This window comes from Pieris napi, chromosome 24, assembly GCF_905475465.1.
Source record: "Pieris napi chromosome 24, ilPieNapi1.2, whole genome shotgun sequence".
NCBI lineage: Eukaryota > Metazoa > Arthropoda > Insecta > Lepidoptera > Pieridae > Pieris > Pieris napi.
In genome coordinates this window covers 3,935,258-3,960,979 of record NC_062257.1, presented here as the reverse complement: position 1 = coordinate 3,960,979, position 25,722 = coordinate 3,935,258, and the positions used below count along the sequence as shown (strand labels likewise).

The 25,722-nt window shown below is 35.2% G+C and overlaps 1 protein-coding gene across 6 annotated transcripts in view; it reads left to right on the top strand.

Annotated features, from left to right (window-relative positions):
* Nucleotides 1–25,722, top strand: part of LOC125061694 (cyclic nucleotide-gated cation channel alpha-3) — a 145,981-nt gene that overhangs the window by 101,296 nt on the left and 18,963 nt on the right. For all 6 annotated transcript variants that reach the window (XM_047667249.1, XM_047667247.1, XM_047667243.1 and 3 more), the window contains exon 8: nt 18,256–18,399. In XM_047667249.1, the coding sequence (XP_047523205.1) occupies nt 18,256–18,399 (144 nt within the window). The remainder of the gene's footprint in view (nt 1–18,255; nt 18,400–25,722) is intronic.

Here is a 25,722-nt window from a genome sequence, read left to right as displayed (position 1 = left end):
CTCTTCTTTAAATTTAAGAGCCGGACTCTTGTCTGTGGATTAATCGTCACCCAGTCAGTGCGTCAGTGTCTTGGACCTTCTGGTATGTCACGACCTCAGCTTTTTCCTTTATCTGGTCTATGTAAGCTATTCTCGGTCTTCCTCGTCCTCTTCTGCCTTCTATCTTCCCATCCAAGATGGCCTTAAAGAAGTTGTCGTGTCGCACCATACCCAGCACCTCTTCATTGGTCTTCTTTTCGGTCCAGCTTATCTTCATCATTCTTCAGCACCACATTGTGGTGACTGGTCGTACTTGAATTCGTGTATGTGGTGATGTTAGTCATCTCGACTATGTATTTGCGTGTTGTTCCCACAAGTTCGTGCTCCTATTTCACCATGCCTCCTGCTGATAGAGGACAAATCTTGGTTTTTAATTTATGGTGTAATGGTTGCAGCTCCTTACAAAAGTTGTGTAAAACTAAAACCATGGCGATTAAAAAGAGTGGCGGAGAGTTTATTGCCAATTCTTCTCTTCCGTTCTACGCCCTTGATTTAAGAACTGGCACTAAATGTAAAGTTAGAAGCATATAATATTTTTTTGACGATCATAAGTGTACTATGTGTTACCTATATGATTAAATGATTTTTAAATTTGAATTTAATTTGTTCTCAAATGCTTCAAGTTTTTGTCTTTCTTCCTTTTTTAGTAAGAGTCCATGTTCAGCTACCGTAGAGAGCAATGGCTCCAGACATATGTTTAATGTTGAATCCATTAACATACAAAAAAGCTTATATAATATATATATTATATATATCTAATATATAAAATTCTCGTGTCACAGTTTTCGTTGCCATACTCCTCCGAAACGGCTTGACCGATTTTGATGAAATTTTTTGTGCTTATCCGGTATCTATGAGAATCGGCCAACATCTATTTTTCATCCCCCTAAATGTTAGGGGTAGTAGACCCCTAAATTTTGTTTTTTATTTTTTAGGCAAAATTTTTAATTTCTATTTTTTTATGATACAACATACAAAAATACATACAACCCCTAACTTTCACCCCTCTACGATCAACCCCTATTTTTTTATTATAAATGATATGGCAAAACGACGTTTGCCCGGTCAGCTAGTATATATTATATATATTAACTTTGTATAATACAGGTGCAACGCTTGGCGAACACCTGAAAGATTATATTTGGATCATTCGCAATTTAACGACCTCATGAAAAGCGGTTTTGAAGTACCCTGGACAAAGGATTCCGAAATTGTAATTAAGTCTGCAGTAATAAAAGACAAAGTACTTCTATTGTAAACTTTCACTGACTGTAAACAAAGACATATTGTAGTCACATGCAGTTCATTTATAAACGTAAAATGTTTAAGATGATCACAAATGTACATTTACTTTATCACAATAGATGGCGCGTTATGAAACCGATAATATCTTAAAACGCGCTTACGAAATATTTTCTTAAAGTTAGGTTAGGTTAGGTTAGGTTAGGTTAGTTCATTGGGATTCCCTTGGGTAGAATGCCTAGCGAACCCCGAGGGCCCATATTAAGGGCATGTGAAGGGCTGAGGTGTTTTTAGTGGGTGGGGTCTCGCTACCCCTCTGAATAGCAGAGGGTTTTGAGTGTAGACCCAGCCCCACAGTCCCCGCCTCAAGCTCGACATGCTTGATGCGGGTCTGCGTTAGCGCATTTTCACCTCGTATAAAAAAAAAAAAAAAAAGTTCATTGGGATTGAGGTGAAGTTCCTTCTTTATTCTTTTTACTTCGTTCACTCCAGTGAGCTTCCGTCCTGCCCTTCAGGCGATTGACCACCCCGCGAATATACAGGAGACTCTTTTGCGCTAGTCGCGGGAAAAAGACCTTTCCAGCCGAGCTACGCTCGGCCATCAGCCCGGGCGAGCTGTCAAGATCTTAAAAGACCAACCGTGAGATTCGATAAAAAAACAAGTTCAATGTTCGATTAGACATAATCTATCTTCTATAACTGACACAGAACGAACAAGAACTCGCAATATCTCGAAACTTTTTAGTTTGTTTTGTCAACTGCCATGAAATTTATTGGAAGCAAGCAATATTATTATTTTTTTATAGCGTGGGAGACTATTTAGACCATAATTTTTGACAACAATTATATATAACTGAACTGTTATTATATATAACTGTTATTTTAATTTATTTATTTGATCAACGGTATTCCTACAGCTACTTATTAAACAATATATAAACAACTAGCCGTTTCGCGCCCGCTTTGCTGGACGAATTAAAATAAATTTTACGTTTCATTATTTTATTTTTTTTCATATTTTTATTATTCTTCTTTTTAACTTTCCGCTAAGAAAATTGAAATATTTCGAAAATCGAGTTTTTAACAGATGTTGACGTTTTGCGGTTCTAGGAAGTCTCTTTTGTTTTTATTAGCGGGAAAAATTTTCATAAAAGTAAAACAGAAATAAAAAAATGAAGGAACGTTGGAATTAAAAAAATAATAAATAATAAAATAGCCATAAACCATCTAGGAAAAATTTCGCATCGAATGGTGGTAGTTTCATGTCGATACGATCAGTGGTTTAAGCGTGAAAGAGCCTCAAACGAACACCATTTTCTTTATATATATATAGATTACACTGTACACCTACTGCCAAAACGGAATACACATTTAAACATACACAAAGCACAATTTCACCTATACAAATACAAAAAATATACAAAGAATATAATATGTATTTATAAAAAATTCTTAGTTCTAAGACCCAAGATTCATTGCATTATTATGTCATAATGATTGAATTAATTTGACATTCGCATGCTTATTTTGTGCGGTTTTTTTATCATTAATCAATCTGAATATACCGGTTTCTTTGCAAATAAACTTATTATTTATAGAACAGAGGGAAAATGGGCGGGAGGATCACGTGGTCTTAAGTCCATAGACACGCCTTTTAAAAATTTGTTCGCTCTTTTCTTGAAGTGCCCTAAGTCGAAATGGTTCGACATACTTACTATTATCAAACAAACATTCTAGGCCTACCCTTTTTTATAGACGAATTAAGTGAGGGCCAGCGGTGTATCCCAAAAAAAAACAAAATGTGTTGGAATTACTTTAATTAATCACTTACAATAATTAAGACTTAACTAAATATAACTATTTAATCGGCCCGATATTAGGTGCACGACAATTAATCTATATTATAAACTTAACTAGTTGAAAATTTACCGATCCGATATGAGGTATCCGATCAAAAGCTTCTGATCTCTATTGTCCATTTACTTTTATAACGGTGTTGCGTAAGAGGGGTACAGGTATTCGTTTTGCGGGGCAAAGGGAGTGCAATGGATATGTAGCAGACGAAATAATAATAATAATAAATCGTTTATTTGTGGTATATATAGATGGATTAATTATAAAAATCCGCACAATCAGACATAAAATAGGCATGCAAATGTTATATTAAATTGAGTTATTTATAATTGTTATCAAACTTATATTCTAAATACCCGCCAATCCTAAAGGCACTTTCCCCTTACACGGCAGTGATAAATAACTTCTAGGAAGGTGATTAAATAGTTTGATAGCCTTTACAATTTTTTGAATACACAGCCGGGTTCTTAACGGTTTCTTTAAATGTTTTAAACAATTTTGGTTGCTTTTTACACGCTTTATATTAGCTTCACTTGTATCAATGTATGTATGTAAGTATGTATGTATGTAAGTATGTATGTATGTAAGTATGTATGTATGTATGTAACCGATTCCTTCGGACTCGATTTTGACCCACTTTAAACGGACAGATTTAATTCAAACTGTCAAAGATCGATGACAATGCAATAATCCGAAAAAACACGCTTTTAAAGCACATCAAACTAAAAAGTGAAAAATAATTCCTAAATTAGGCTGAAAATGGTAATGAACAAAAAATACTGGTATTATTGTGAAAAAGCGTGGGTTGCTCGATAGACGAAAAATATGGCACAGAGCTTTTCACTTTTTAGTTTGATGTGCTTTAAAAGTGTGTTTTTTAGTTTTTTTAACTATTATTCTACAGTCATAGCTGCTTCAAGGATATATAAACTTGGTACTATCAAAATACCGAATCGACAAAAGCGTCATGTTACTGAAATATCAGCGACAAGGAGCTGCAATTATCCCAGTGAAGGGAGGAAAACGATCTTCCTATATCGCTGCATCGCACAGATATTAAATACTCCATTATCAGCCTTATTGCCGCTTCGGTATCGATCTAACTCTGTCATTGCTACGTTTTTATATTTCTAATTATAGCTAGTTATCCTGCATTACGTTTAGAAATTGCTTTCAACGGAGATTAAAATACGAATTATAAATCCGATCAAAGTTGAGTTTAATTGTTGAACGTGAAAGGTGTGTTTGAAGTGAAATTTCTTTACGGATGAAACGTCACGAAGACGTGCAGCGTTTTTGCCGAAGAAAAGGGAGTATTAGTTTTTTAAACAATATATTTTCCTACAATGAAGTTCACAAAAGAGAGTGCGACTTTAAATGAATTACAATCGCTATACAATAATTATGGCTAATTATGTTGACTTAGTGTTGGCATAGTGGCTTCAGCGTGCGACTCTCATCCCTGAGGTCGTAGGTTCGATCCCCGGCTGTGAAGAAACCGGCTTGCCTTAGACCCATAAAGTTGTCGGCGTGTCAGGCACAGGAGGCTGATACCTACTTGTCTATTAGATTAAAAATGATTATGAAACAGATTCAGATTCAAAGGGCCTCATAGCCTAGCGGCCTTATTAAGTGGCAGCTAGGTGAGGGGTACCGAGTTCGATGCCCGGTTCGAGGGCAAGTTTTAATTTAATTTAAATTTGATCCCGGCCTTTGGGAGGCTTATGCGGTACCGGGCGAGTGTTTAAACCGTACGTGGAGGGCATGGTCGAATTTCTAAGGCAAGCAGTGAGTATGCTACCTAAGAAAGGAGACTGTAGGTTAAGAACGTAGCAATACGCTCTAGGCCGAGGATGGCATTATCTTTAGGTGTCTTGATCCTGTTGTCTCAAGAAGTTGCTTTGCCCCAGCATTCACATGGCTATATGTAGCCTCTATAAGTGAGCTAAGGCAAACCGTTTCGCCGTATTTAGAACTGAATCCATATTAAGATCCTTGTGGATACTTTCATTTTTAATATACCATGGTCCATTATCCCGAAAAAACTTGATCTGAAACCATTGTATTATTTCTAAAAATACTTGTTTATACAATTTAAATATAATTTTATTAGCCGTTTTTTTTTTTATTTATGTTATTATTATTAAATACTTGATACGTCACGTGGAACATGGTGTAATGGTTGCAGCTCCATACAAACGTTGTGTAAAAAAAGGCGATTAAAAAGAGTGGCGGAGAGTTTGTTGCCAGTTCTTCTCTTCCGTTCGACGCCCTTGATTTGAGAACTGTCAGTAAATGTAAAATTAGAAGCATTAATATGTATTTCTTTACTGTCATAAGTGTACATTGTTACCTACATGATTATATTTTTTTTTTTACTTTTACGTTTTTTTCTTTCATGTGGTTTAACAGTCCTATGTAGGATATGTACGAAACAAATAATATAAGAATTGACCAATTCATATGACTAATAATGTAAAATGTAAAATTTCTTTAAAGACAAATTTGCGCGCCATTGTGTGTGGCAGAATATGCGAACTTACGATTGTACCACCTTACACACTTTTGTACCATAATCTTGCAATAAATAAATTATTATTATTATTATAGGTAAACTAGCTGACCGGGCAATCGTTTTGCCATGTATATCATTTATAATAAAAAAAATAGGGGTTGATCGTAGAGGGGTGAAACTTAGGGGTTGTATGTATTTTTAATTTTTTTTAAAAATATCTAAAAATAAAAAATTGAGGGGTGGACTACCCTTAACATTTAGGGGGGTGAAAAATAGATGTTGTCCGATTCTCAGACATACCCAATATGCAGACAAAATTTCATGAAAATTGGTCGAGCCGTTTCGGAGGAGTTTAACCACAAACACCGCGACACGAGAATTTTATATATTAGATATAATCATGGTAATACTGGCCTGGGTCATTAAAATTTTACCCTATCCCAATTTTACCCAAAGTCACCATACATATATTTAGGTAGTCTAAGCGTATAAGATGTGGATCTTATTACCTTCCTTTGGAAACACTAATCAAAAGTCTTTTGATAAAAGCCTGTGACTTCTTAGTTAAGTTGCAATTAGGAAAACTTCCATACATCTTTGAGCCGAGTTTCTCAGAATGCTAAGATAAAGTTAGTTTGCTTTGATGAAGGGGTTATGTTAATGCATCATTTATTTTATATATTCATAAACTTCGTTACATTTATAGAAAAACAAATAACATAATGCATAGAAACTATGTAACGGGCGGCTGTATCGCTAACAAGCCATCCAGGCTACCCCAGAACGAAAAAAAAGAATAAAATCTCAAGATAAGCAATCCGCGAAAATAGAGGACACCGTGAGCCATTTCTGCCAAAACCCTCCATCTTTTAGTCGATACCAACTCCGGGGAAATAAATACAGATAATGCAACTTTCTCTACAGCTGTGATACTTTTTGATATTCAACACCTTTTATCTTCAGTCACCGTGACCACGCACGCTGTAAAGCACGAGAAACATCGGTTAAATTTAAAATTATGTAAAATAATTGTAAATTTATAATACATAAATACATAACTTTCAATCCGTTAAAAAAATTGTTTCCTTTAAAAAAAAGAAATATGATGTGTTAAGTGCAAGAAGAGCATAACCAAATCTTATAAAAAAATAAAGAACCTTAATCTAGACCAAAACATAATGTAGGCTTGTTCTAGAATTTCTAAAAACCGACTCCAACACGACTTACCTATTAAGTGTGGCGAGACATTTTTTTTTATAATACATATATATATATATATATATATACAAAGTCCTGTTAGTTGCACCACTTATAACTCAAGATCGGCTGGACCGATGTTAGTTACTCTTTTTTGGTGGATTCTTCTTCGCTCCGAATAGCAGAATAAGTAATAAAGTATCGGATAAGTTATCTAATAAAAATTAATTAATTAATTAATTTTACGAATGCAAACAGCATGTGGTGCCATCTGTTGACAAAATTACGCATATAAAGAAACCTACCACTTTGTTCTTGCGCCGGATTACAAAAGAAAAAATTTTGTCTATCAGATAGTGTTTTAACATACAGTATTGCAATAATGGCGCTAGAGAGAAGAGGCCTAATATGTAAAACTGTTATTCTTTCGTAATGGCAAGCAATAAAACAATTATGTATTTGCAAAAAAGTTGTATTAATGTTATTACCTTAATGAAATCCTAAATTAAGTTTAACTAAAGTTAACACGATATTATTAGACTGTTTGGCGGAACGAAGTTCGCCGGGTCAGCTAGTTCAATATAGACATGTTACAAAAGTGTGGAACACTTTTTTGGAAGACAATTCACACCAATTGACCTAGTCCCATGCTAAGCTGGTGAAGCTTGTGTTGCTTAGGCAACGGATATACATACATATTATAGATAGATAGACATATAAATACATATTTAAACACCCAAGACCTAAGCACAACACCAAATGCTCATCACATCGATGTTCGTCTCAGCCGGGGATCGAAACCGGGACCCATGGATTCGCAGTCAGTGGTACTAACCACTAGACCAATGAGTCGTCAAGAACACTGAGACACATATTCCATACCAGCAGCGCATTTTCACGTAGAATTAGTTTCAATGCAAAAATGGTAAAAAAAACAGCTCAAGATTCAAAAAGTAATTTGATTTGTTCGTTACACTCGGCTCTGTACGCTAATGAAGAGTTTTAACTGGGTCATTTCATTTGCAATCTATGAAATTTTAAACGAATTTGATGATTTAATAAAACTGATAGAACAGTACCGACTATAGTTAAGAGCGGGATATTAGCCCGGTCATTTTAGACAATTGAAATAAAGAAAATTCCGACAAAGCCAAATCTTCGTAGAGACCTTAGGTTTACCACAAGGAATAAAGTATCAAAAGTCCCCATCAGTCCCATGTGAGCTTAGGGACTTATTCGGGGCCCAAGGTCAAAGTTATAGGTTTTTTGGATTTTTCTCGAAAACGGTAAGTTTTATCGAAAAAGTACTTCAGAGCAAAGTTGTAGATCTTAAAATTCTCTATAAAAATGGTCTCTATGATTTTTTCTCTAAGACCCACTATTTCCCAGATATTGCTCTGAGGTACTTTTTCGATAAAACTTACCGTTTTCGAGAAAAATCCAAAAAACCTATAACTTTGACCTTGGGCCCCGAATAAGTCCCTAAGCTCACATGGGACTGATGGGGACTTTTGACACTTTATTCCTTGTGGTAAACCTAAGGTCTCTACGAAGATTTGGCTTTGTCGGAATTTTCTTTATTTGATCACTATTTTTATGTCTAAAATGACCGGGCTATATAACCAATATCACTCATCGTAGATTTCATTAGATTTGTGTTTGAATTAAAAACAATAAATATGTATTGATCCTTCACTATAATGATAATGGTTGACACTAATTAAAAATACACAAATAAACTCCTAGATACAAAAAAATCAAGTCACTTCTAACTTTTGTCTAATTTCGTTTTTATTCAATCATGGCGAGTATTTTGGAGTCGATAATTAATTACAGGGGTAAAATTGGGTCGTAAACGTAAACACGTACAAAATTTGAGCTCCGTAATTAAATAGTGAAAAGTGACAAAAATACTGAACATACAACTACAATTCACCAATAAAGTTATAAGAAAAGTGCAAAGATAAGAAATACAGTTATAAAAACAGTGCGATTAAAAACTATATCGTAAAACAATCCCGAAACAACTTCTGATATCCCAGTAAAAAGTGAAAGTTCATAGTCCGCCATTACACAATTCAATCGTAATTCGCGTCTGACAACTGACATCTCATCTAGTACCAACCTACGCAGCAGTGCCGGGCAGTGTTGCAAGATTTAAAAAATTATTAAAAGGTGTTACAATTTATTAATTCCACTTTTCCCTAAAATGGATAAAAATATCGAAATGCTTTGGGAAAAATTAGAGGAAAAATTGAACCAACAAACTCTAACTATAACATCAGCTGTAACCACAAACGTTATGGAAGCGATAAATGATAAGATGGATTCAATTATTCAAGAAAACAAAAAATTAAAAACTCAGATTGCAAAACTTGAACAAAAACTAGATCAAATGGAAATAGATAAAAGAAAAAAGAATTTGGTATTTTTTGGAGTTGAAGAAAAGGGAAAAAGGGAATCTGAACTGGTAGACTATATCAAAGAAATTATAACAGATACAGGTTTACATCTAGACAGCCAAGAAATAAGCAATGTTTACAGAATTGGAGCACAAACTAACAAGAATCGGCCAGTTGTCGTTTCCTTGTCGACAAATTGGAAAAAACATTTGATACTTAAAAATAAATCCAGCCTTCCATCTGGGATCTATGTAAAAGAAGACTACCCGAAACACATATTAGAAACCCGAAAGCAACTGCAACCAAAAGTAGAGGAAGAAAGAAACAAGGGTAACTTTGCATATATCAAATATGATAAGCTAATCGTTAAGAAACCAAATGATCAAGGCCGTGAAAAAAGGAAGCGGGAACAGAGTGGCTCGCCGATATCACCTACACAAAAGAGGTCAAACCCTAACAAAGCAACGATGCCAACTGCAACGAATACAAAGGATGTAATAAAACCTAATTTATTAAATTATATAGCAAGGGGAAGGTCTAGCTCACTTTCAGAGGTATCAAAAAACAACTAACTGCCCCCGACAACCGGAACAAAAACAATGCTAACTGTAGATCAACACCAACAAAGGACAACGAAAGAAAACATGCACCAACCACCCCAAGCCGGCTGGTCACCGTGGGGCTCAGCGACTACTACCCTCCATCCAACAGGATACATATGGCAACAAATATAGCAACACTTAACAGCAACACACAGTATGACCAAAACCCTCCAATGATCACACCAACGGAGCAGGGAAACACCTTGCATAAAAACAAATTAATGATCGCAACATACAACGTCCGAACCCTCTCATCGTATGACCGTTTGCTCGAGTTTGAAGAGGCTATAAGAGATATTAAATACGATATCATCGGAATATCTGAAATGAGAAGACATGGAAATAAAATAGAAGAGTACGAAAATTTTATACTGTGCTACATAGGGCAAACCCCTGGCAAACATGGAGTTGGCTTCATTATAAATAAGTCTCTCAAAAAACACATAATAAGCTTCAATGGCATAACAGAGCGAGTGGCAACACTAAACATAAATATACAGGGACATAAAATATCCATTATACAAGTTTATGCACCAACAGAAGCGGCAAGCGACCTTGATATAGAAGAATTTTACACTACAGTTGAGAAAGCCTTGGGCACAGCGCAAAAAACCATAATATTAATGGGTGACTTCAACGCCAAGCTTGGAACCCCCAAAGCTGACGAATATTTAGTTACTAAAAAACATGGATACGGCGAGAGAAACGAAAGAGGACAAAGACTAGTAAAGTTTGCGCTCCAACACAAATTAATGATAATAAACACATGTTTTAAAAAAAGACAGAGCAAAAGATGGACCTGGCGATCTCCTAACGGACAATACAGAAACGAAATCGATTTTATCTTGTGTAACCAACATAGAATATTCCAAAACATCGAGACGCTCAATCTGAACTACAATTCCGATCATAGAATAGTCAGATCAACAATAACACTAAACAAACAAAAAATATCAAGAGCCAAGTTTACAAACAGCCAAAATAGCAAATTAAAGAGGGAAGAGGAAATAAGTAAGTTCAACGAAACCCTAATATCACAGCTATCTACAACTAGCTGCGAAAACACCACGGTACAATACTGCTACGACATGATAGAAAAGGCTATCACTTTTAGCTTGAAACAAGCTCGCCCAAAGAGAGAAGAAAATAAACAACATAAAATACTATCGGCAAGTACAGTAAGGCTACTAAAAAGAAGGAAGGAACTACAGAAAACTAAAAACAAATCACGAAGTCAGAAAAATGAATTGTCCGCAATATACAAAGTAGTCAATAAGTATATAAAAGCAGACTACAAAAGATATAGGAAAGACACAATAAAAGAACATATTCAAAGAAATGGAAGTACAAAGAAGGCCTATAAGAAGCTCAAAACTAATACATCATGGATAGAAGGACTGAGGAAAAAAGATACAGAAATGTACACTAGAGGCGACATCATATCTACCGCAACAGAATTCTATAGACATCTTTACAGAAACAGAGACACGAAATCATTTAATCTTGTCACAGAAACAGATGCTACACCTAGAAATAACGTTAAACTCATAGACGCAACAGAAATAATTGAAGCAATAAAGAAACTGAAACTAGATAAAAGCCCTGGTTCAGATAATATTACGAACGAAACACTAAAAATTGGACACAAAACTCTAGCACTGCCGCTAGCGGAACTGTTTAACAAGATCTTGCAAGAGTCGGAAACACCTTCCCAATGGTCCAAATCCAACATCATACTAATTTACAAAAAAGGCGACCCGAAGGATATCGGAAACTACCGACCAATCAGCTTGCTGCCGAGTCTATATAAACTTTTCTCCACAATTATAAACATAAGGATTAGAGACACATTGGAAAAAAAACAGCCAGTGGAGCAAGCAGGCTTCAGAAGGGGCTTTTCAACAGTCGACCACATCCATACCCTTGAGTTGATAATGGAAAAGTATCAGGAAAAACAAAGAACACTCTATATATCATTCATAGACTACCAAAAAGCCTTTGATACAGTAAGACATAACAGCATCTGGGAAAGCTTGAAAGAACAGGGAGTAGAGGAAATATATATAAAAATCATCAAATCCATATACAAAAACAATAAAGGTAAAATTAAGCTTGAAACATTAGGCCCTAGTTTTCCAATAGAACGAGGAGTAAGACAAGGGGACCCGCTGTCTCCAACAATATTCATAGCTGTTCTTGAGTCGATCATTAGCAAGCTAGATTGGAGTAAACAAGGTCTATACATAGACGGTACTTACTTGAGTCACCTGAGATTCGCGGATGACCTAGTACTGTTATCCGAGTCATCTTCCCAACTACAGAGCATGGTAGAAACCCTGAACCAAGCTAGTGGAAAAGTAGGCCTAGAGATGAACATTACAAAAACTAAGACAATGACAAACAGCTCTCAAAGACCAATAACAATCAATAACAAACCATTGGAATACGTTGAACATTATGTCTATCTGGGAAAAACCATAAGTTTTCACAGAAAAAATAAAAATACAGAAATAGAGAAAAGAATAAAATTAACATGGAACAAATTTTGGGGTCTCAAGGAAATTTTTAAAGGTGATCTACCACAAGACATTAAAACCAAAGTCATGAATTCAAGCCTCTTGCCTTGTTTGACATATGGTTGCCAAACGTGGAAATTCACTGCTGAAACAAGAAAAAAGATAACCGTCTGTCAGAGAGGACTCGAAAGAAGTATGCTAAAGATCAGAAAATCAGATAAAATACGCCATACTAAAATAAGAAAAATAACCAAAGCAACAAATGCTTTAAGCTACGCAAAAAAACTGAAATGGAAGTGGGCAGGACATGTTGCCCGGCTAACTGACCATAGATGGACTAAAAAAGTAACTTTCTGGAAAGGCCCACTAGGCAAAAGAACAAAAGGTAGACCTATTACGCGATGGGAAGACGACATTAAAGCGATAGCTGGTCGAAATTGGAGTGAAGTGGCCGAGGACAGAGATAAATGGGCGTCACTGGAGGAGGCCTACACCCAACTTGGGGTTCCAGTAGATTAAGTATTTAAAAGGAATATATATGTATATATTTTTAACTAATATAGATTAATAACATGAACTAACACTAAAAATAAATTGTAAAAAGTGTAAACTTATATAATACTGGAAATAAAAGGCTTTTTTATTTTTATTTTATTTTATTTTATTTAATTAATTACAGCACTATATATTATGATTTTAATTGAGACTAAACAGACAAAATATACCGTTGACCTGTGTCGTTAATTAGCAGCAACAAATTTCATACAAAATATTAAAATTGAACTTGTTTTATATTTGGGCCAATTAAAATGGCGCGCATGAGAGAATTCACTACCATTTCAAACATCGCATCGAATATAAAATATTTTTGTATTTTAATACGAAAAGTCAATTCGAAGTTGAAAAGATTTAAGTCTGGAGAAGATATTATAGGTTAGTTCTATTTCTAGTCTTCTATCTCTCTCTTCAGTAGCTCATGTCTGCGTCGTGGTCAGCAAAAACAGAGCAGACAATCTGTTTCCACCAGTGCCTCTCTGATTATATCTTCTAAATACCATGGACAGCAAAAACATCTGGATCGGACAATCTGTTTCCACCAGTGCCTCTCTGATTATATCTTCTATATACCATGGTCAGCAAAAAGAACCAATAAGTCCATTCTCAACCAACTAACACAAGAGACAAGACGAGTGATTAGCTACTTTGGCCATATTTATTTATTTTGTAATCCTACAGCTAACAAAAATAATTATTAGAAAAAGGTTCAAAAATTTACAAAAGGGAACAAAATTTTTTTTTTATTAAATACTTTTAACTAAGAGATAACTTATTTGGCTGTGATCTGTGATGGTGTAAATGTGACGGTATGTATCAACGGGAAGGTGTGTATGTGGGATGTGCTCATGATGCAGTTGATTTCGCGCTATGAATATTCTTAGTACTCCTTTTAACCATATTCCGCGATAGCTTAAACAAGTCAAGGCTTAAATATTGGTCTGTCTTGAGTTTTTTTTGCATAGTTAGTGTTGATGTGAGACACATGAAATAAAGCACACATTGCCAGGAAAGAACCAAATTTGTTGCTCTATATTTTTAAAAGAAGCATTATTAATTAATATTCTACGCAAATTGAAAGATATTTCATTTTTAAAAATGGTTTAAAGAGAGATTCTTTATGGGAGACTGGTTGCATAATGGCGCCATCTGTTGCGTCACTCATCAATACTTTATATATTTAACGCAAAACTTTTTAATTTTCAAATTATACAAGGAGAAAAGAGTTATTCAAAATGTATTTTTTTTAATCGCGTAAATACAAAATTTTTATAGCGTAGCAATTTTACATAAAGAAAATAAATCAGTGGCGCTACAACCTCTTTAGGTCTTGGCCTCAGATTTCTGAATCTGTTTCAAGATCATTTTTAAATCTAATAGGCAAGTAGGTGATCAGCCACCAGTGCCTGACACACGCCGTCGACTTTTTGGGTCTAAGACATGTCGGTTTCCTCACGATGTTTTCATTCACCGTTCGAGCAAATGTTAAATGCGAACATAGTAAGAAAGTCCATTGGTGGCACAACCGGAGATCGAACCTACGACCTCAGGTATGAGAGTTGCACGCTGAAGCCACTAGGCCAACACTGCTCCATAGCATTTTTATATACATAATTAGGAATTATATTCTTAACCATTTGTAGATTTATTTATTTAAAAATTATTAAAAATCATGTGACGCAAAGATCTCGTTCTAATAGCAAAAAGCAGTTATAGCGACACCTACCATCATGTACAAATGACTGCGATGACGTCATGCCCAGAAACACCCTAACGAACTATTGTCAGCTAAAGATATAATATACAACTTTTCTAACGGTTAAGGCCCATTTAGATGGAAAGAGTTTCTCGCACGTTTTGGGGCGAGAAATTGTACGCGACTATCATCAGCAATAATCGCAATATCGTATCAAAAAGTTTACATAGAGACAAGAACTAAATTCTCACCTACGATTATGTCATACGAGAATTGGCAGTGATTTATCGCTAGGCGCTAATTTCCTGCGTCTGTTTATGACATTTTAGTAAGATTCTTACTTACCTGAATCTCGACTAGTATAAACACGATCTCGTATGACATTTTTTAATGTTCATACGAGTTTCGTATAAATCGGTTTGAATCGTTTTGAGTGCGAGATGTTTCATTCGAATTAATTGATTATTAGGGTATTTTTTTAAAAATGAAACAAAAATTGGTGTGAATGTTTAGACGAAGAAACTTTTTTTATATTCTTTCGATAATCTTAGCTTCGGGACGAGAAACTCTCTCCATCTAAATGGGCCTTTAACTTCTAAATAAAACGGATCCTAACGGATCCATTTGGCACAAACCGTAGCCAATGACAAATTAAAAGCCACCCTCGCAGCAAAGCAAGGTCAGATCAGGGTAAAAAACCGCTTTCACCGGGGACGGCAATTATTATGTATTCGCTCACTCCAGTTAGCTTCCGTCCTGCTCTTCAGCTGCGTCCGCGGTGGCCCTAGCCGAGGACCGAGTCTCGCAGGACACGCCCTTGTGCTAGTCGCGGGACAAGCCCATTCAGCCCGAGCTGAGCTGTCAACTGTCAAGTCCTTTCAGAGGGTGGTTCAAAGGGTGCGTGTACTTATGTACGCGCGTAAGAAGTTATACTTCTTTGGCATTATTAAAAATAGTTTTTGATTGCAAGCAAATAATTAATTACAATTAAATAATCAAAGTCTGGAAAAGGAGTCATTATAGTCAATAAAGTTCAGTTAACATTTGAAAAATTTAATAATTAAATATTATTATTCTCTTACATTAAGTGTAACATAAATTCTATTATTATTCGAATGTTGTTTTTAAATTATGTCCAATGCCGTAGCATCTTCCGTGGGCAACTTCATACTGATAATTTTGTGTAACGGTGCGCGCGCATCGTAAAATTTCACTCTCATCAATTTTTCATAACGCGCCTAAAGAAGTATAACTTCAAAAACAAGTTCAATATTCGATTAGACATAATCTCTCATTCAACTCAGTGGCACAGAACGAACGAGAACTGAGATGAAGCTAGAACTCTCGAAACTTTGTAGGTTGTATTGCCAAGAAATTTGTTGGAAGCAACTATTTTTTTTTTTTAATTTAAAGGCAAGGTGATTTTTGTAGCTTGGGAGACTATTTAGATTTTAGACCATAAGTTTTGACAACAATTATGAGCAGAGCTGTCAATTCCCTTTAGGAGAACAACGTGATTCCATTAAAAAAAAATGCCACTGACCAAAGATTGATTTGAACTAAATTGCAATAAATTTTGAATAAATCAAATTTCTATGAAAGGCGAGCGCGGTATTTGATCAGAGCAATCACGTACCGAGACTGGAGCGACTAGCCAAGCATCCGATTTGAAAATGAGATCAAAATTATATTTCTGATAACGTCCGAGCCTTGAATTTTCAATTTAGCAATTCTGATGGCTGATAGAAGTGGCTTTTTGAAGTTATACTACTTTAGGCGCGTTATGAATAATTGATGAGAGTGATATTTTCAGATGCGCGCGCACCGTTACACAAAATTATCAGTATGTATTTAGTTGCCCACGGAAGATGCTACGGCATTTAGACCAGTGCAGATAGCCTTTAAAAAAAATAAAAAGTGAAAAAAATTATAGTAGGATAAAACCTATTGGAAAGGGTGGATAATATTATAAACTTTTAGTTTTGCCGGAAATCGAGATAAACCGTTTTTTACCCTTAAAACTCCCCCCCCTACCCCTTCCCGACCTCAGATCGCCCGTAAATTATTTTTCCTTTCATTTTGATCATATTCCCCTGCTTTTCTAATGGGTTTCATCCTACTGTAATTTTTTTTGGTTTCAAAAATTATCGACCCTGGTCTAATTGGACATAATTTAAAAACAACATTCGAATAATAATAGAATTTATGTTACACTTAATGTAAGAGAATAATAATATTTATTTATTTAATTTTTCAAATGTAAACTGAACTTTATTGACTATAATGACTCCTTTTCCAGTCTTTGATTATTTAATTGTAATTAATTATTTGCATGCAATCAAAAACTATTTTTAATAATGCCAGAGAAGTATAACTTCTTACGCGCGTACATAAGTACACGCACCCTTTTTTTTAAATTAAATAGGTTCTAGATTCAGGTGTTATGTACATACGCTACACGGATACGTTGACGGAAAGTATATAAGTAATAAGAGAATCCTTCATAGACTATAATTCATAGGCTGCCCAAATCTCCTATCTCAAGCTAAATTCTCTGTCCCTAGACGGAGAACACTCTTTTCTCGGTTAACATAAATAAAAATAACTCATAACTACCTTCTGGAAGGGGCAACTGGAGTAAATTTTTTTAACTTGTAATTTTTACTTTCAAACGTGCCTTTTTAAAAGGCCTAATGGAAATAAATGATTTGACTTGACTTAATCTTGACACAGTGCGATCAAGTAACATATAAATAATAGTTAAAAAAAACTAAAAAACACGCTTTTAAAGCACATCAAACTAAAAAGTGAAAAATAATTCCTAATTTAGGCTGAAAATGGTAATGAACAAAAAATACTGGTATTATTGTGAAAAAGCGTGGGTTGCTCGATAGACGAAAAATATGGCACAGAGCGCCCCACGCTTTTTCCCAATAATACCAGTATTATTTTTTACTTTTTAGTTTGATGTGCTTTAAAAGCTTTTTTTAATTTTTTTTTAACTATTATTTATTTTTTAGTTAATTTTTTTTATTTTTTTCATTTTTTTTTCGGAATATTGCATTGTCATCGATCTTTGACAGGTGCGCAAAGTTTGAATTTAATCTGTCCGTTAAAAGTGGGTCAAAATACATACATACATACATACATACATACAGGTGAAGCTAATATAAAGCGTGTAAAAAGCCGCAAGCCGCAAGAAGGCATACTCGTAAGACTTGTGATTATATACGTTTACGTTTCGTTTATTGTCGTGATACGTTTTACGTTTACTACGTAATAACTACTACACTACAGGCAAAATCACTCACAGATGTTTGGGTTTTTGCTACTCAAAGTACACACACTCACCCATTAAAAATATTGATTGAAAAAAAATTTACTACATGCAAATTATAAAAAAATATTTTGTTTTAATATTAATTAAAATACTCTGGACTGAAATTTGCTAGGCAACCCATATGGATTATATTTATTGACATATTAAATTAAATATAAAATACGTTTCATTAAATAAGCATCTCGGTGAAGGTCGCTGTATATCGGGATCTTAGACCAATACATGATTTGTGCGTTTTGTCTTATTAATAATAATAAAAGTTATTTTGTCTATTTGATTAAATAATATGTGTTTTAGGTGACCTGCCTCGGCCACGCAGTAAAGGCGAGTACGTGTTCGTGATTGCCCAACTACTGTTTGGCTTGCTTCTCTTCGCGACAGTATTGGGGCACGTGGCGAATATTGTCACGTCAGTCAGCTCAGCCAGAAAGGAGTTTCAGGGTATGTAATTTAATAGTGACTCTCCATAATGGGTGAGGTAAAAGGCTCTCCGTGTTTATTGCCAGTTCTGCTCTTCCGTTCTATGCCCTTGATTTGAGAACTGGCAGTAAGTAGTAGAAGCATTTAATGTATATTTCTTTTTTGACGTTCATTGTGTTATAAAATATGTTTATTATGGAACATAAGATACATGTATCACTTATTCCACGTCATTAAATTTGAATTTGTAGGCATCCCTACTCATCGGCAAAGAAGACAGAGGGTGTAGGCCGAGAGAAAACACCGGCGTAAAAAACTCTCGGTACTCTTTTAAAATAGCAAATGATCAAACAACACTTATTTTAAAACAAATATCGCAAATTAATTAGAAGTAACCTGTCTAGCACTAGTCCCAGGCCCTTTATCAACTAGATAATCGTTAACTTTATAGTAAGCCTTTTTACACAGCTTTTCTTTCACATTTCTTAAATTTATTAAAAGGCAGAGATAAAAGAGCCTCTGGGATTTTATTAAAGAAAAGTATCTCTTTCCCCAAAAAAGAATAACTAACTTTAGATAGTCTAGTACGGGGAAATTGCAGCCTGCGTTTCTTCCGAGTATTAACATTGTGCGTATGTTCTATTCTAGTAAACTTATCACTATTTTTGTATACATACATAATATTTTCATAAATATATTGCGAGGGAAAGGTAAGTATATTCATTTTCTTGATATCTCTAAGAGACTCCCTACATTTTATATTACCTACATGAATAAACGATTTTCGACTTTTTGACTGATACAGCATTCAGTCGGCTCAAAGTCTTCGTTAACGTGGATCTGTGCATCAGACTGGTTCAGAACCAAAACAACCTTGGCCTTCGCCATCCCACATATCCCCTGGGTGCAAAGAAACCGAGTTCTTTGAGAACACTTAGGCGTTGTCCTAATTGGCGAAGATCGCACGATGACACGATGCGGTCTCGTCGTGCGATGAGTTCAAACATACAGATTTCATCAGAGTGTCCTATTTGCCTCGCAAGTAATCGTGCGAGCACATGAAATGACGAATGCTACCCTCGATATTTATCGTGATATTTGGATCGTAATCCAGAATCACGATGTGTAGTACAGGCGTATCACGTATCGTGATACGGATCGCTGGATTTCTAGAAATCTAAAAATCCACGATCTGTATCAATTATCGTCGATAAATATCTGGTCTGGTGTCTGTATCTAGTGTCTGGTCGATATTTATCGCGTCACTATTAATGCTGCCAGCGATGGAAGAGGACGCGCATATATGGAGGCGGAATAATAAGAGAATTCATACTTGTATTAGAAACATTACCTATAAGTATGGGACACCTCAAATGCAAACTAGGCAAACTACAGAAAATAATTTAAAAAATAACAGATATGAAACGATCTGGTGCTGCAGCGGAAAATGTTTACAATCCAAAGTCTTGGATATTGATATATATCAGCATATACTGATAATAATAATAATAATAATGGCAACGCAAGCTTTCTTAATACGTTACTCTTAATACGTAATTGTTACTCATTATTGTAATACGAAACGTGCGAGTGTACTCAATGAAATTTACCGTCGTACTGACGCGATTCGTATTGTGTAGTATACTAAAAAAATAACAGATAAATATCTCGATAAATATCACGATAAATATCGAGCGTGTAGCATTCGCCAATGCTTTAATAACGATCGAACGCGTTTGATCGTGCGATCATGTAATCAAAGCAACAGATCTCTTTTGAGTGTCCTAATCGGTTACTACGCGATGCGTCGACGCGCGAGGGGCGCGGACGATGGACATCGCGCGATCTATTAGGACACCTGTTAGGTCATTGCATGACCACTTTGATCGTGAGATGAAAAACGCATCGCGCCATCGTACGATCGCTCCCAATTAGGACGCCGCCTTAGGTTGCTCATCACCTCCCGCAAGACTTTCAGTATCAAAACAGTGTCAAAACAATATTTTGTCTGTGTTAACGAGATTTTTTCGTTAATCAATGGAGACGCGTGACTCACGTGAGTCCCTCAACTCTCGGACTCGTAAGGTGAATTCGGAAGTATATTGGTCCATAAACCTGGTTTGATTACATCCTATTTCCTTTCGCTGTAACAAAAAGTTTTTACAACCTGTTCTCTTGATTAGATTAGTTATACATTGTGTATTTCATGAACATGAATCGAGCTCTGTTTAGAAACGATAAAATTCCTTTAAATTATAAGCGATTGCATGATATATAGGTCTGTTATCTAAAGCTGGCGGCTTCAACACATTTACACTTTGTGCTTGTGAAGTGTCTGTGAATAAGCGCGAGACGTGATGTCAAACTGAAATACAATCACAAATACATCACGAAAAGACTGTCCGTCTCTCTCGCGCTCGGTCAAGCTTATGAGTATAAAAGAGACAGTTATTGTTTTTCTTTGATCTTTACTGTTTTATATTATTATTATTTTATACATGTTGATCTTTTTTCAAACATTACCAGGGCAATCTCGTGAAATGGTGTACAATGTTTTAAATTATTTTAAGCATCTTAATAAAAACAGTTTAATGAAAAAATGTTATATTTAATTAGACATCAGATGCGACTGGGGTTTCTAAGAGGAGTATTGAAAGAATTGTTAGTGAAGTAAAAGTAATGTGTGTTGAGCTAGATGGAGCTTATGTCGAAAAATGAAAAATTATTTACACAAACTACTCTTTTACGTTTTTGGTTGGGCTTAGAACTTTTGGATCCACCCTCGTATACACATAATATTTATATGTATTTGATATATTTTTATTTATTTACAACCCACCCAACCTTACTAAAACCAGAGTAGACTAAAATATATAGCTTGGCAAAAAAGTCATATTTTTAAACACACTGTATAGTGAAATTGCATTAGTGTGAGTACTGTGAACGCGCCAGCTTTCGATAACCCACCTATACTTGAAATGATGTATTTTTGAAATGTATAAAGTGCTAATTAGTTTAAACATAGGTATACTAGCTCTGCTTTGCTAAAGCTTTCGGTAAATAGACTTTTGTGAGAGGTTGACAAGTAGGATATACAAGGCAACCGTGGATGGTGAAATCGGGTTGATTAGGCCTTGTCGTACACACCTAGACTAAACCCAGGAGGGGTTGGTTGGTTTTGGATACTAGAGAAGGGATAAGTTAACAAATCTAAGTGACACTTACGTTATTGGACCTTATCGGAAACGAGAATGTTAAAATACAATTTATGAGTGTGGTAAAAACTAAAGGGCTCATATTGGCTTCAAGTGTGATGATTGTTTACGCTTCTAATTAGTATCTAAAATATTTATAATAATAATAATTAATTGCAAGAATGTGGTACAAAAATGTGTAAGGTGGTACAATCGTAAGTTCGCATATTCTGCTACACACAATGGCGCGCAAATTTGTCTTAAGGAATTTTACATTTTATATTATTAGTCATTTGAATTCAAGTGTCTAATGAGTCAGTTCTTATATTATTTGTATTGTACATATCATACGTTATTAAATTTTATATGCAACTTAACTAACTGACTAACTAACTAGTCAAACATGAGTACAAATTTCTTAGCGAAATAGTATTTGTTTCAATGTCACAAAAAATTAAACTAACAATGAATTATTGAAACCTATATAATCCGCACTGGCCACTAAATGTTCCAGGAATTGAGAAGCTCTTTATTTTAAGTGACAATACACATTTGAGGGGTAGTTCTTTAAAACTTAAGACCACTCAACATAACACAAATTCCCTAAAGAACTTTCTCCCAAACCGAGTAGTGGCCGACTGGAATAGGCTTTCCGAAAGTGCACCATCTCTGAACTCCTTTAAAAATAGATTGGATAGTTTCTCCAAATCTCATAATAAGCGCCCATCAGCTTATTAAGCTGCTAGTGTGTTTATATACATAATAATAATGAAGTTTCCTCTTCATATTGCATAGACTTTGATGTTGTCTTATATAGACTGTTTTAGAGACTGTGAATGTTTGGGTATTAGACATGCTGGCATCCTCGCCATGTTTTCCTTCGTAGCATTTCGCTAGAAGTAAAATGGTGTACTGAAACCCCTAACAAAGGGAAGATTATATGTTCTGCATTCGTATTCTAGAAGTGGCAACTCTATGTAATCTAATATATTCAAATTTCAACATCAGTTAATTTTATAACTCTTAATAGGCCGCCAACACACTTGCAAGCCTTCTGGCAGTCCATAAGCGGTATCACTTAACAACAGGTGAGCTTAGAAAAAATAACCTAAAAATTGATTTTGTAAACTTCAATCCACAATACTAATAAAAGTTTATCTAAAATTCCTGATAGTAAATAAATACTTGTTTTCCAATATTTGATAATAACATTTCACTAATTTAATCATTTCTGTGGTTCAACGCGTTCAATTTCAGTCGCGTATTGTTAATTTCATAATTACACAATATCGCTTCATTTAATATTAGTGCAATATTGAGCAGTGATAGTTTAGTGGTTTTGAGGCCGTGGGTTCAATTTGCGATTGAATTTATATGTGCAATAATCGTATGTGCTAGTACGCCAAATGAAGTCGGCATGTGCAGATTATCTATTCTATATATATATATATAAAAATGAAACCCGTTTTCCGTTGTCACGACATAACATGAAAACGGCTTGACTGATTTGTGTGATTCTTTTTTTATAATACTCCTTGAAGTACGAGGATGGTTCTTACGGAGAGAAAAATTAAAAAAATTTAATGAAAAAGTCTAAAAACAACACTTTTCTATATTCCCATACAAAATATTCGTAATAATATTTAAAGGCAATTTGAACTTTAATACCATACCATAAAGTTTAAGTGTTAATGGAGGGGTTCCGGGAAGGTAAACTTTTATTTTCTGACATAATGTACAACAAGTCTTATCAATTTTCTTTTTTTTATCTAACTAGCTAGACCGGTGTCCCGAATAGCAGAATAAGTATTTTAAACATAAAGAATCGACTGTTAGGCGGTACGATGTTCGCCAGGCCAGCTAGTTTAATTTAAATGGCCAATTTACATTATCTTAGTGTTTAGGAGAGTGCTTTAGGATAGTACTTTAGTTGAAACATGTAAACGCTACTTGCTTTAGTATACGCTACGCTAAAGAACTTGCCTTTCAAGTTGTACTAAAGCACTCTCCTAAACACTAAGATAATGTAAATCGGCCTTTATGCAATATTGAGCAGTGGTAGTTTAGTGGTTTTGAGGCCGTGGGTTCAATTAGCGATTGAATTTATATGTGCAATAATCGTATGTGCTAGCATACGCCAAAGGAACTCGGCATGTGCATATTCTCTATATTTACTTATAAATAAAAACGCTTTTTCTGCTTCTCCTCTCTTCGAAGACTTTTTAGCCACAGCCAGTATCGGAATACTGGGCGTTGACGAACTCCCGAGTGCGTTGCCGGTCCTTAAAACCGTAAATGTAAAATGTTGTTAATAGTTTTGTCTTTTTTGTGCATGTAGTCATTAAGATTTTCGTGCATTATTATTATTTTTGTTATGGAGCCAAAACCCAATTTTAGCACATTAGTTTGGCCGAGTGCTGTTACTAGCGATTTTATTAAATCTTAATATATATAAATTACGTGTCACGTTGTTTGTCCGCTATGGACTCCTAAAGTACCGAACCGATATCAATCAAATTTGCACACTGTGTGTAGTTTGATCTAACTTAAAAGATAGGATAGCTTACATCTCAATTTATACCCGCAGTAATATTTTATTGAAAAATATTTAATAGTCACAATTCTAATAGATGGCGCTGTGTTGAAAGTACCAACGTTTCACAGAAGCTACAATTTAATGGCATAACCACCATAAAGCATGGTGGTCCCAATGACTGGTGTTCTCCTACCGTTTCCCTTGAATAGTTTACTACTATGTAATATAACAAAAACCTTAGCCACAGCAACGCTTGGCCGGTCTACTAGTACTGTATATTTTATGAGTTATTTAAATGAAAAAGCATTTGGCGATTACTTGATTTTCAGTGTCTTCCGTCTCACCTCACGCGAACTCCAGCCCTGCGATTCTGTAACTCACTTCACGAACTCACACAGCGGTCATTTTATGATTTGGCATTCTGATAAACAATAAAGTAGAAGCTCCCACCTGATTTGAGAGCGACCGCCGATGCGAAAACCGCTGTGTGAGTTCGTGAAGTGAGTTACAGAATCGCAGGGCAGGCATATATTTGTTTCACTAGTCACTAGAGCAGGCGGAGGGAGACGTGCGGGGGAAATTATGAATTTTGCTAGCAAAATTTCACGACGGTCTAGTGGTTAGTACCCCTGACTGCGAATCCATGGGTCCCGGGTTCGATCCCCGGCTGAGACTAACATCGATGTGATGAGCATTTGGTGTTGTGCTTAGGTCTTGTATGCTTAAATATCTATTTATATATGTTAGGTATATCTATGTGTAATATGTATGTGTATCCGTTGCATAGTACCAATAACACAAGCTTCACCAGCTTAGCATGGGTCAATTAGGGTGAATTGTACAATCAAAAAAAAAAAGAAGGGTGCGTATACTTATGTACGCGCGTAAGAAGTTATACTTCTTTGGCATTATTAAAAATAGTTTTTGATTGCATGCAAATAATTAATTACAATTAAATAATCAAAGACTAGAAAAGGAGTCATTATAGTCAATAAAGTTCAGTTTACATTTGAAACATTAAATAAATAAATATTTATTATTCTCTTACATTAAGTGTAACATAAATTATATTATTATTCGAATGTTGTTTTTAAATTATGTCCAATGCCGTAGCATCTTCCGTGGGCAACTTCATTCTGTTAATTTTGTGTCACGGTGCGCGCGCATCGTAAAATTTCACTCTCACAAATTTTTCATAACGCGCCTTAAGAAGTATAACTTCAAAAATGCGCGCTCTTAAACATCTATTCGAGTTAACGTATTGCTAAATAGTCAAAGACAGGACCGATTAGCCGGCCAACAGGTACGTGTCGGCACGTCTCCCTACGTGAGTCCACGAGACAATCTTTCAGTTAACCCGGCCCAATTCATCCATCCTAACTTGATTGGCTCACGTAGAGGATACGTCGTAACTCTTATTTAAATTATCCAGTCTAATAAACACGTTAAATATATATGTGTTAATATACAGTATTGTTATTACTCATTGGTATATAGGTTTTTTAAGTTTGATGGACTTGAAGAATTTTTTTTGTCCTGGATAGTTCTTATCGTGAACGGTTAATTCGGAAGTGATACTTAGCGCGAAATATATCTCGTGTTAATATCACTTTT